This window comes from Rhopalosiphum padi, chromosome 3 (assembly GCF_020882245.1).
Source record: "Rhopalosiphum padi isolate XX-2018 chromosome 3, ASM2088224v1, whole genome shotgun sequence".
Taxonomy (NCBI): domain Eukaryota; kingdom Metazoa; phylum Arthropoda; class Insecta; order Hemiptera; family Aphididae; genus Rhopalosiphum; species Rhopalosiphum padi.
Window position 1 is genome coordinate 77751427 of NC_083599.1, and position 14040 is coordinate 77765466.

The window sequence follows — 14040 nt, forward strand, 5'->3', positions numbered from 1 at the left end:
AAGTTATTTGTACAGGTCGCTGGTCTACAATAGACTAAATACGTTGCTCTAGCCGTCGCGCCGCGACGGCAAAGTTCGAGACTGTGCTCGTAGTGAAGCCACGCCCCCATGCGCATAATCGGCCGACGAAGTCTGATCTCATTTGAAATAGACTATAGACTGGTTGATCAATATTTTTTTTAACAAATATAGATTTAAATATGGTATCCAATAATTTATAATCAGATTATACAACAGAGTTGTTTTCCCACAACCAGATTGTATGGGCCGGGAACGGACAATAATAGGCCGTGCGCCCGGTTACCAAAATACTTCGCGCTTAATACTTATTATACTAACACACCGACTGACCTTTGTAAAATTGTGTAAATTGTATATAGCTCAACTAGAATTGGTTGGGTTCGCCGCGCAAATACTAGTGAGCTATGTAGTGTAGTGGTGTGTAAAGTGTGTATATATGTTTGTGTGTATACTTAAATCTAAGACGAATAGGTAACTCTATAATAAATAATAGTAACTCAAATGCAAATATGGTATAAAATATGATATAATAATATAGAAAATAAGATACGGCCCTTTTGGCCCAACAAGTAAAAATATATATAGTAATAGGCCTAAACAAAATGCCGATTCGGCACAAACAGATATAATAATAATATATAAAATAATTAGGTAATAATTGCAAGTGTATAAACAGTAAATATCAAAAACTGTGTAGCCCTTATGATCAAACAGAATAAAATATTGATATAATAAAGTCTAATGAAAAAAAGTTATGGCCCTTCTGGCTCAATAACAGAATAATTATAATATAAAACAAAACGCTATTAGAGTAGTAACCTGGTATAATTAATATAGAATATAGAAAAGAAAAGCCCTTCTGGCCTCACAATAATAAAAAAATATATAGCCCTTTTGGCTCAACAGAGTAAATGTTATCAATACCTAATAATATAATAATAAATAAATAAATAGCAATAAAAAATAACTCACGGCTTGTCGGTGCACTGTTGGCCAGCTGCTACCTAGCCTATAATACACTAAAAAATTCACACTCAACAAAGATATACACAAAGGTATAAAAAGACGCAAATGCTACGACGATTGCGACAATGAATATAATATATGATAATAGTATAATGTAAATATAGCAATTCGCACACCGGTAAATAAAAATGATATAGTAACAAATATATGGCGATTAGCGCCCACGCAATAGAGTAAAAAAAATACAATAATATATATAAATAATTATAAAAAAAATAGCAATTTGTGCATATTTAAAAAGATATTGTTCACGACGCAACGGACTCTCTCACGGCGACGTACGGAGAAAGACAAAGATTGCGGCGGCCGTGTTAAGCTACGCGCACCGGCGAGCCGGCGGCGGCAGATAACACGCCGATACCTGATTTGCATATTATATTATTCACAAGATACAAAATATAATTAAAACAAAAATAAATATATAAAAATAACGGCTGGTGCGCGCGAGTGTTTGTGTGTGTGTGTGTGTGTGTCGATCGGCTGTTCCTCCGTAACCGATAGTATTTTATTATATTATTATTATTCTATGGCGGCAACACAGATGGTCCTACTAATAAACAACGTGAAGGTATTTAAAATAAAAATTGTTCTTAATTTTCATCTTCGATAATTTTTTTTACTACAATTTTATTCATTTATTAAAAAAAAAATATATATTTGCTATTATAAACAATAATGTATAATATTTTTAAAAAATACGATCAACATATTGAAAGAGTTCAATATAAAACTTTTTTACCTGTGAATAATTCACAACTTAATACACCTAATAAAACTACAACTTTTAGAATAGATAGTATGGATGTTTTTCTGAATATTGCAAATACAAAGTTTTTTATTTATGGTAGATATTTGCAAAACGATGGAAAAGATTACCCTAAAGGAACAAACATACAACTAATTGATAATTTTGTTCAGGCCCGTGCGCAGGATTTTAGAATGGGGGTGTTTTTAAAAAAAATGTAAAACATAGATACATCAATAATCAGCAAATAGTATTATAACATATTTATATTAATTTCTGAATAAGCCAACCATTTATATTTAAGCAACCAACTTCTTTGAAATTTGAAATTTCTTTTTTCGGAAACAGGAAATTTATAGTCTTCTGGAGGTGTCCAAATCAAATTTTGAAGTCCCGGAAACAAGTCAATAGTTTCAGTTGCAGGTTTATTCACATATAATTCTATGTCATGTTGGTGCACAATCTCTGAAAGTGACACTGATACATTTGTTTCTGGAGATGCATTTCTCGCTGGTTCAGTTGGTTGTGACTCGTTATTAAAACTATTTTCCTGTAAATAAAATGTAAAAAAAGCGGGTAAGTGAATATCGATCTGCTGTACATTAGGGGGTGGGGTGGACCTCGGACTATGGTAGGTTAAATTTGAATGCAATAATAGGTATCATTGTATACGAAAAACGATTCTGAACGGAGATGATTTGTCAGTCTAGGATATGTTAATATATTATATTTAAATATTGTCATATATTCTATTTTGAAACAAATTCAAACATTTAAGTAAAAGTTTCAAGATCTTACGTCAAGTATTTTTTAAAAATAACAAAAATCGAAAATTATTTATTAGTAAAACGTAATTTTACACGTGTATTTTTGACTTGAATTAAAACTTTAAACACTCGTAAATTTTTTTAAATCGAATAATCCTCAAACTTTTTTATAATTATTCTAAGCTTAACTTATGGACAGCATAGTATTAAATTTTCATTTCTTAGCTTTTGATAGTAAATTATTTATAAATTTTTAACTACCAAATAGTTAAAAAATATTCATGATTTTGACGAATTTTTGTCAATATTTGAACTTCAAATGCTAATAAAAAAAAATTGTGCCTATGTATTTTTATAATTTTTGAATGAGAGTTAGAACAAGTTATGTGGACCCTTCAATTAAATTTTCAAGTAATTTGTCCCAGCTAAATTTTTAAACCACCCCCAAAGTTTAAAATTGAAGCATTATTTCGACTAGTTATGCTGTACACAGGCACAAAAAAAAAAAAAAACACACATCATTGTAAAATCAATACATTCATCACTCCGTTCAGAATCTAAAATAATCAGATTAATTGAATAATAAAATTGTGCCCATAGATTTAAATAATGCATTTAATAAAATGTATTATATAAAATACTTTTACAACAATTAACAATAGATTTCAAATCACGAACGGGATGACTATTGACTATATTATGTTCTAAGGCACACGCGAAAAATAAACATACCTCTATGGCTCTATACTATAATAGTAGTCCAATTTAATTTTTAAAAATGATTTGAATTATTAGTATCGAATTAATAGTAATTATAATTAATTTTAATGTACTTACTATCTCATCATTTTCTAGCCGTGGTTTTTTGAAAAACTTTCGAATATCCATTTTGATGTTATTTCTAACGGCGTGTTTGTATAACACTATAACTAACGTCTCACTGTGAGCTTACAATCGTTGTGTATGAACTATGATTATAAACAACTTTTAAAATACCCGAAATCCGTTATCGTGTAATCTCGTGTTCCACTAATTGCGGTCGAATAAAATATTATTTTGCGACGTGTATGCTCTAATGCTCTATACTTATATTCATACATTTATTGACATTATATTTTATCGATAACAGCAACGATTACGAATGTCGATAAACAGCAAACGTGAAGACAACACTATATTATATTATTATAGTATTGTACTATTATGTTATACATTATTATTTATTACAAATAAGATTAGAAAATATGACATATACGTAATAGATCAAAGATGAAAAACACGATTTTTTCGGCCATGGGGGGGTTTGATCCCCAACCCCCCCCCCCTTGCGCACGGGCCTGATTTTGTTGTATATTTATTTTCTAATATTGTAGTTAAAAAAAATGGTAAAGTAGTGGATGAAAGCGAATATGTAGGAATTACTAGTACAATTAAAGGTGTGGCAAGTTATTTAGTGGATCAAAACGGCCCAAGTATAAACTCAGGATTTGCAAGCAAATTTAAAGGTTGAGGTTATTTTAATGCTACGGGTAAAGCATCACAATTAGGGTTAGGATTTTTAAAAGACATAATATATCCGATATTCAAAGGTGATATAGAAATAATTTTTACAAGAAATACAGATGATGATGCTTTGTTAAAAATAGTTATAACAAGAACAGAAGATGGAAAGATTATTATTGAAGAACTTACACTTCAAATTCCTAAAATAAATTACGGAGTGTATCAAGTTTTATTGATAAATGAGTTAACAAAACTGTCTCAAGAAAAATTATATACTTTTATTTGTAGATCATGGCAATGTATTGAAGAAAGAAATATATCAGGAAAAACTATAAAACTCGATTTAACAAGTCAATATCGAAGTCTTAATACTCCTTCGTTTGGAGTTGTAGTATTTCAAACAAACAAATTAAATACACAAGATCATGATCCTTGTGAATTTAATCATTGTAATGTTGTAATGTAAAAAGTTATTGGTTTAAATTAATGGAAAACGTTATCCTGAAGAAACCCAAGATCTAGATTTTAAGAATGATAAATTTTGTGTAGCTTATGAGAGTTTGATGGAGTATAAAAGAAATACTCATAAAAATCATCAAGAACATCCGTTAATCATTATCATTTTGGTTTCACTTTCTGTGGATCAGAAACTATTCCTATTCCTCAGTGTTTGGTATGTGGAGAAAAATTAAGTAATGAATGTATGGTACCTAGTAAATTAAAAAGGCATTTTACTACTAAACAAGGTCATTTGTTAAATAAAGACAAAACTTATTTTAGCCGCTTATTATCATCAAATGTAAAACAATCAAAACAATTGGAAAAACTAACAAATATATCCGATAAAGCTCAGATTGCTATTTATAAAGTTGCTGAATTAATAGTTAAAAAAATGCAGCCTCACACTATAGCTGAAAATTTAATATTACCAGCTTGCAAAGAAATTGTAAAATCAATGTTAGGTGAGAGTGCTGAGAAGGAAGTTTCTCGTGTTCCATTATCAAATAACACAATATCTCGACGAATTGACAATATGTCTTCAGACATTCAAAAACACGTTTCCGAAATTTTATGTGATGGCCGAAAATTTTCATTACAAATTGACGAATCGACCGATATTAATCAAAAATGTCAATTATTAAGTTATATACGATTTATTGAAAACAATGAGGCAAATGAACAATTTTTATCTTGTACTGAATTATTAACAACATCGACCGGGCAAGATATATATAATTGTGTCAGTGATACCCTAAAAAAAAATGAACTATTATGGACAAATTGTATTTCCGTATGTACAGATGGAGCTCCTGCAATGACTGGCAAATTTAAAGGCTTTGTTTCGAGATTAAAACAAGATTTTCCAAATATTATTTCAACCCATTGTTTTATACATCGTGAAGCTTTGATGATTAAATCGATTCCAGATGAGCTTAAAAATGTTCTTGATTTGGTAATTAAAATGGTAAATTATATTAAATCAAGAGCTCTTAAAACACGAATTCTCAAAAAAATGTGTGAAGAAGCTGGTTCTCGTTATGAAGTTTTAGTTTTACATACTGAAATTCGATGGTTATCAAAAGGTAAGGTTTTACAGATTTTATGAAATGAAAAATGAATTGTTGCTATTGTTCAATAATGAAGACCCAAACAGCGATTTCGTAACTCAATTAAATAATCCATTATGGTCTGCAAAACTTGCTTATCTAGCTGATATTTTTAACCATTTAAATATCCTTAATTCCAATATGCAAGGTTAAGATGAAAACATATTAACATCGTCTGATAAATTAAATGGATTTTTACGGAAAATTAATCTTTGGATATCCCACGTAGAAAAAAAACAACTGCAAATGTTTCCATTAGCAGCAGATGTTGATCCAGATGGAGAAGTAACATCTGATTTGATAATAAATCATCTCATAATTTTAAAAGAAAAAATGAAAAAATACTTCCCATCTTTGCCTATTAACGAATATGATTGGGTGCGAAATCCTTTTGCTGTAACATCAGATGTAATATCACATCTAGGATTAGTTGAACAAGAACAACTTTTAGAACTTCAATCTGATTGTTCATTGAAATAAAAATTTAATGAACTTAAACTATTTCAGTTTTGGAGTTTTATTAAAACTGAGTATCCAATAATTACAGAAATTGCAATAATACCATTTTCTACAACATACCTCTGAAAACTTGGGTTTTCCGCACTAACAAATATTAAAAATAAGAAACGTGAACGACTTTTATCTATTAATTTTTGTCTAATAAAAAATAATTTTTTGAACTTAATGAAATAAAATTATTATAATTTTGTAATTTGATATTTTTAATAAGATTAAGTTTCCATTTATTTCTGTTTTATTTATTTCATCAGAACCAATTTCATTACTTTGAGTAAATATAACACCATTTATATTTTTTAAAAAACCTTGTGTATACAATTTTGGTTCATTATCACCTGTATGACTAACCATATATGAAGACAAATTAGGTTCACTGACAAAATAAAACAATGGAATTCCTAAACATTTTAATAAATCATCATCAAAATTATATTTATAACTAGCTGACCCGACAGACTTCGTCCTGTCAAAAAGATTTGTAATGTGGCAGTTTTTGTGCCTACGTATTTTAAAAAATTCTCCTGAACAGAACCGTCACCCTGGTGATAAGGCGTTGTGAATAAAAAATAATTAAATAAAACATATATAAGGATTTAAAAGTAAGTAATCGCTTTATTGTTAATCATGTGAATCATAATTATTATTATTATCATTGTAGTGCTTTGTGGTATACGATGTTTTTTGTTTGATTACCTGGCGCATAGATAAACAAATCTGATGGTTTTCCAACACGGGAACAGGCAACATACAATTGACCATGTGAGAAACATGGGTTTTCTAGATTAATACCACAAACACTTAATGATTGCCCCTGGGACTTGTTTATAGTCATAGCAAAAGCAAGACGCACCGGAAACTGTAGTCGTTTAAACTCAAATGGCACATCAGTCGGAATCATTGGGATGCGCGGTATGAGAACATCTTCTCCTTTATACTTTCCTTTGAGTATAGTTGCTTCTATCACATTGTTTAGTAATTTTTTCATCGCTAACCGTGTGCCGTTGCAAAGACGCGGTTGGTTGATATTTCGCAACATTATAACCACCGATCCAACCTTTAATTGAAGATTGTGAGGTGGCAATCCTGGCAAATCCAGCGAGTTTAAAAATTCCGGTGGATAGTTGACTACATTATCTTGATTAGTAGCCGAATCAACTGATTTATATATCCTCAATTCGCCTGTAATTTGTTCTTGAATTTTGAAATTTAATTCATTTACATCTATGTTTTTTGCAGCCAGTATAGCTCGTTCGCTCAACCAGTCATGGTTTCTGTAATTTTGAGAAACATCTGGAAACACCTTCTGAATAAGTTCATCTTTTGATCGAGTTAACTGACAAAAACTTTGAGGAAAGTTAATGCAGCCAGTCAACATGTCTATAGGAAATTTGCCATTACCAATGTCAATGAGTTGTTTAGAGAATATGTTTCCAGATTGGTCATTTTGCAACTCGACACGCATATTCTTGCTTAAATGAAGTACTTTGACATGTTTCCACAAACTGGAGGACTTTAGACATGCATTGAGTTCATCAGCTGGCGTTGATCGTGGAATCACCGGCAATGTTTGACGAAAATCTCCTGCTAATAAAATCATTGCACCACCAAATCGGTTATTATTGCTCCGTAGATCTTTTAAGGTTCTGTCCAAAGCCTCCAAAGATTTTTTATGTGCCATCGTGCATTCATCCCAAACAATCAATTTACATTGCTGAAAAACCTTTGCCATTGCAGAGTTCTTCGAAACGTTGCAGGTTGCAGTTTCATTGCTTTGCATATTTAATGGCAATTTTAGGGCTGTTCGACCACCTTCAAGCAAAGTTGCTGCGATTCCCGACGAAGCGAGTGCAAGTGCAATTTTATTTTGTGAGCGAATTGTTGCTAATATTAATGAAATCAAAAAAGTTTTTCCTGTACCACCAGGTGCATCTAAGAAGTAAATCCCTCCAGTTTCATCATTTGTTACATTCATAAGAGTTTCAAATACATACTTCTGTTGTTCATTTAACAGTGGAAGATTTGTTTGAATTAATTCTTTCAAAGCGTTGAGATCATACAGTCTTTCTCGATGCAACTCTTGGTTAAAAGCGTCATGCATTGGACGATTGGGCGCGGTCAGGCCTAATTGAATTAATAGTTTGTTTGACATTATCAAGCACATGTCCTCAATTGAAATCAATGCTTCATTGTAAATTTCTTCACTGATTTGTATATTTGGATTTCCCATTCTATTCTGTATTTGATACAAAATATCATCACACATATAATCTTTGTACTTGATCCACAAATCAATTGGGTTTGATGGGAAGCATGTAGGTATGATTATAGAAAACAATGTTCGTATTTGATGAGCGTGTGATGATATTACAGCATCATTGAGAGTTTGATCCCAATGAGCGTCATTTTCAAGCAATTGCAAACGTTGACAGGCTTCTCTGTAGGATCCACACAATTCACCATCAACAGTTCGTAACTGTTGGAATGATGTTGGGCCACGTACATTGACTAATAGCAGTCGTAAATAAAAACATTCATCATTGCTTGGATGTACTGAATAAATCCGGCCAATCGCATCGGTGGAATATACATCTGTATATCCTGGAACTGGTTTTCCTTGTTTCCGTCGTATAAATCTCCTTGAGGATTGATTCCAGGTATAATATTTTGGCATTTCAGAATATAGCAATGTTTGTGCGAAATCATCGTTTTGGCTTGTCTCAAAAAAACTGGTTAATGTAGTAGATGGTGGCTGAGCAGCTCTTTGTACTGCGTTCTGTGCTGTAAAATACACTCTTTGTCCATTTTCTAAATGCACAGCTAAGTGAACAACAGAAGGGTGTCTCTCATGAATAGGAAAAGAAAATATTCGCCAAACTGCTTCATTACTACTGACATAGCGGCCCATTTGGTATTGGGTAACTTCATCATTGGAATTCTCTGCACCAATTCCAATCACAGCCATATCACTCCCTTTGGTTACATATTTGCAAATGTATTTAATAGATTTCACTGAATGGCAAGATTCAACGTTGATGTGTGCTTTGAATGTCTTTGATAAAATGGGTGAAATGGAACAATCCAACGATTATCTATTTCAATATCTTGTTGATTTAATTTGACAATTGTTGTTTTTCCATTGTCTGCTGTCGATCTGCGACGATACAATGGATAACCGTCATTACCAGCAATTGTTTCCGATATTAATGTCCGTGGATATCGTTTTGAACATTTACCATCCATCATACACGGTGAATTTTGATTAAGAGTTCCACAGGGACCATGTATCATGTTTTTGATAACTACCTCATGCAATCCAGGATCTACTTGTACATTAGGGATTTCAGCTGATATCACTGCATCAACTTCATTTGGCCTTATCTTTTCAACCAACCAAATCAAAATGTGTGCATGTGGCAATCCTCGTTTCTGCCACTCCACAGAATACATCCAGCAGCGTGTCTCACCAAACACATTATGTTTTACGATGAAATCCATTAAAGATTTCAACTTTTGTCTAAAGACTCTGGCTGTAATATCATGACGATCAATCGGTGATTGCCCAGAGAATAACTCCTGCTTGATTTCTATCCATTGCGGATTGCATGTAAATGTGATGAACAAATCTACTGTACCATAATGACGAACATACGACATGGCATCTTGAGCATATTCGTGCATATGCCGAGGGCTTCCGATGTATGTTGCTGGAAGAATAGTCATCCGACCGACATTCTGTGCATTAGCATCAGTATTAATCGCATCTCGAAGGTGAATATACTCTTCAGATCGGAGTTTGGTTTGATTCAACCTGATGAATGTTAATCTCTCCGTTTCAATTTTAACATACATGTCAACAACATATTTGTGATATAATCGCCGATATTTCAATATGTGATTATCTTCATTTTCCCGAATCATTAGGCGGTATGAATAATAGTTCATTGAACTGACTTTTTTGTTGGTTTCAGAACCTGTAAATAGATTTTGTTTTAATAACATTCAAATATAAAATTAAAATACATAATATAATGACTGAGATATTATCGGCATAGCTAAACTAATATTTTAGTTACTTGTAATGGGATTTATCATTTTTATTGAGAAATCGTAGCCATCTTCACCTTGCCAAAATATAATGGGATATTGCAGTGCATCATATGAGCGGTGTGTTTCCTTTATACGTTGTAATTGATCATTCCAACGATGTAAAACAATATCACGGGATTCCAAGTTTTCTCCAACTACAACGATAGCAACTTCATCAATAGTTGGTGCATTAAAACGTCTTGTATGTTGACCTGCAGGTGTTTTATCAGCTCTGATTACAATTTTGTGATTATCGGATGGCATCAGATCCAGGGCAGTTTTAAACAATATAATCAATTGATTGTGTTGATGAAATAAAGTTTGTAATTGTTCTACAATAGACCTCTTTACTAAATTGTTATGTGCACAACGCAGATCAATTTCTTGTGGTGAATTGCCCATAAAATAAATTTGCAGGAATTTGTTGTCGCTATCTGACACTGGTAACAGTGAACCTGCTCTGTGATATATTTGCCCTTGTATCTGTAAATAAAAAAAAATATTATGGTGTGGTATAAATTAATGGATTGTCAGTGATCAAACTTAAATAATATTTGATCTTAAAAAGTATATATTTAGTTTTAACTAATATCTATCAAATATAAAATATAATAAAAGTGTCACTGAAACTGAATAACCATATAATATGATGACTAAGTAATATATTTCGTAATGATTAAGAAATTGAAGATTAGTGACACATCTTAACTTTGGTGACAGAAAATTTTGTTCGCTAAAATAATTATGAGTAACTGCTATAATACATACCTTGATAGTTGGCATAAAATTTTCCCGAACTACATTTGTTGCCCCAAATGAAGTCATTTGAAAGCAATTGTTATATTGTTGGATATGTGTCAAAAAGTGTATAGAATCTGTTCCTATTCCTGAAACCAATGAGTACAATGGTTCTGGCGGTGAATCCAATGGTATCAATTTCACTTTACCATTTGCGCAACACAATCCATTGACTTCGTTTTTGTATTTTAATGCCTTACAGTGTGAGCAAACCGAGTTCATAGAACCAATAACAACGCATTGGTAGTTACTGTAGTCAATTGACACATCGTAACTGAAAGCAGCTCGATTCAAACTTGCGCGATTATTAGTTGAATGTCGCGCTCGCGCTTCACGCGTTTGTGATATCCGTGTTCTTTCACGTTCATTTCCGTCGTCATGTTCTTGTGCAGTACGATTAGATCGGTAATTAGCTTGGTTTGTAGCATTTCTGGTTCTTCTACCTAAATTGCTTCGTCTTATAGGAGGCATATCAAATATAAATTATTTTTTCACTAATCACGAACTAAACAAACACTAACCAACTAAACACTCTGCACAAAACACGATATACGAATTTGTTTCGTGTATCAGTTGACAAAAGCAAACTCAGTAGATTAGGTAACAGACAACTTTTTTTTTTAAATTTGATATGACTTGAAGTCAAATCTTTTTAAGCCGTACGAATTGTTTTATTTATTTAAAAATAATAAAACACTGTTGGTAACGCGATTTTTGTTTGACTGATGTAATGACGTGGAAACTGATGCATTTTATCTCGCGTGCCGAAACTAATACAAAAGAAACGCGAGGTTCGGAACGCGACATTAAACTGCCAATACGTATTGTGCGGCACGGCGGTCCGCGGGTTTCCAGCTACCTGCAACCTATCTTTTTTGTTCGTCGTCGTCGTCGTGTAGATAAGAATAAATTGAAACTATATTTATAACTTTATACGCAAGTCCAAATTAATTCTACAAATAGAATTTGTATGTGTATTGGTTTATGTTATCGGTGTGCATTTTATCGTTCATTATAATAAAATAGGAGTATTGGTGTACGCGCGATGCATGAGATTATTTTTATCGATAAACTTACGTTGAGTAGTTAATAATTTTTGAGATACAGCGATCAGTGAGTCAGTGGTATTTGGATTATATGTATAGATAACTAATTATTGACTAACATTATTGGACTTTATTTATGCCTATTACCGTGATATCCTCTTTCATTTAAAAAAAACTGTATGAGAATTGGATAAGAAGTTGCGAAGCCAATATAAATAAAAAAGGTATAATATAAGAAAATAGTATTTTTTTCATTCTCATTTTTTTTTATATATAATAGTTGAATACCTCCTGGGTGAAGCCGGGTAAACCAGCTAGTTTAATATGAACTTTATACCATAGCAATAAAGCTCAAATTGACTACGTTTTAGTTACAAATCATTTGTATTAGAAAAAGAAAAGGGCTATTTTTAGGGTTTTTCCAGCAATAATTCTAATTTTTCTCGCCGTAAAAATCATCCTTGAACTTCAACGAACATTTGAAAAAAAGATTTGGCCAAATTGGTCCAGGCGTTGTTGAGTTATGCGCTTACCAACACATTTTGCGATTCATTTTTATATTATATAGTACTAATATTTAATACATTTTTTTTAAATGTAAGTTTTGTGTTATTATAATTTTTATCACAATTCAATATTGTTTCTAATTCTTTTATTGAATAAATACCAATAGGTATTTTATAAACTCAATTATCTTTATCTACTGTATCTATTGTAAATTCATATTCTTTAACTATATATATATATTTTTCATCGGGAGTAGCGGAAAAAAAAAGCTGGCCAGCTCAGATATTGAGATATCTATACAACAGGACTACTTTTGCATTTTTTTCTGTTTTTTTTTTTTAATGATTATTATTATTATTTTAAATTCCCGTATTTCATTTAATATTTGATATTATCAAGTCGGAACAGCACAGATATGATTTATATGCTTATCTGCACTACATATTAAAAGTTTACACACTACTTCATATTTTTCATTTAAGTATAAATCCGATTCTATTTATGTTAGAATGTTCATTTTTACATTAAACGTTTTTGATTTTAATTCTTTAAAAGTCCCTCTCATAGTCTCATAGTGTAAAATCGTTTTCAACAATTTTTTTTAATAGAACAATTCTATTAAAAATCTGATGATTTATTATTATTGAATATAGAGTTTCTCATTTCGCTTTGCATTTCATTTTGTTGTAACAAATTAAATATTTTAGCATCATTAACCGATAATTCATATTGTTTTGTAGATTCCATTCTTTATTATAATTTTTTTATTTCTTTAACTAAGAATCAATTTATTTTTGAAACATTTTGCAATTGATGATTTATTTCATTTTCTGATCTTTTTATGTTAATATTTTTAATATTTATTTTCTGATATTTTTATGTTAATATTTATAATATTTATTTTCCGATCTTATTATGTTAAATTTATGTTGTGATCTTTTTATGTTTTAAAATCATTTTGTGATCTTTTTATGTTTAATGTTATTTTATGTGATGATTTTCTGTTTAAAATTATTTTGTGATCTTTTTATAAAAAGTGTACCAGAGTGACCCACTTACTACTGATAGTTGTTCATGGTGACCTACGTCACTAGTCTCATCAGCAATAATGGCAATTGGTATTTGTTGTATATTATGTATATTATGTTTCAGCTCTTGCATTAGTACTCTATGAATTGAATAAATTATATAATTTTGAATTCTGTTACTTGTATATGATGCATTTTTCGGGCCATTTTCAAAATGATTTTGTAACACCATATCATATCTGGACAACAACTCAACAAATTCTTTGAAGAGTCCTTTTTGAAGACTATGACAAGACTCATTATGACCTCGAAATGGTTTACCACATTTGGCAAGGCACACAGTTACTTCTACAAGGCGTCACATAATTTTTCTATTATTTAAACGCT

General features: G+C 31.2%; 2 protein-coding genes across 2 annotated transcripts; both read right to left on the bottom strand.

The window, feature by feature from the left end:
• Window positions 1-6837: 6837 nt before the first annotated feature.
• Window positions 6838-9150, bottom strand: LOC132925801 (ATP-dependent DNA helicase PIF1-like). The gene has a single exon (XM_060990164.1). The coding sequence runs from the start codon at window positions 9148-9150 to the stop codon at window positions 6838-6840; it is 2313 nt and encodes a 770-aa protein (XP_060846147.1).
• Window positions 9151-9194: 44 nt separating this feature from the next.
• LOC132925802 (uncharacterized) lies at window positions 9195-11543 on the bottom strand. Its single transcript, XM_060990166.1, has 3 exons — window positions 11043-11543; window positions 10262-10757; window positions 9195-10159 (listed from the first exon to the last, which is right to left on the bottom strand). The coding sequence occupies exons 1-3, from the start codon at window positions 11541-11543 to the stop codon at window positions 9195-9197; spliced, it is 1962 nt and encodes a 653-aa protein (XP_060846149.1).
• Between the last annotated feature and the right edge of the window lie 2497 nt (window positions 11544-14040).

Excerpts from the sequence above, each read along its gene's own strand:
- LOC132925801 (XM_060990164.1), bottom strand. The coding sequence starts at position 9,150 with ATGGCTGTGATTGGAATTGGTGCAGAGAATTCCAATGATGAAGTTACC.
- LOC132925802 (XM_060990166.1), bottom strand. The coding sequence starts at position 11,543 with ATGCCTCCTATAAGACGAAGCAATTTAGGTAGAAGAACCAGAAATGCT. Across the intron at positions 10,758-11,042 it reads ATTTTATGCCAACTATCAAG|ATACAAGGGCAAATATATCA; the intron begins GTATGTATTATA and ends TTTTATTTACAG. Across the intron at positions 10,160-10,261 it reads AATGATAAATCCCATTACAA|GTTCTGAAACCAACAAAAAA; the intron begins GTAACTAAAATA and ends ATCTATTTACAG.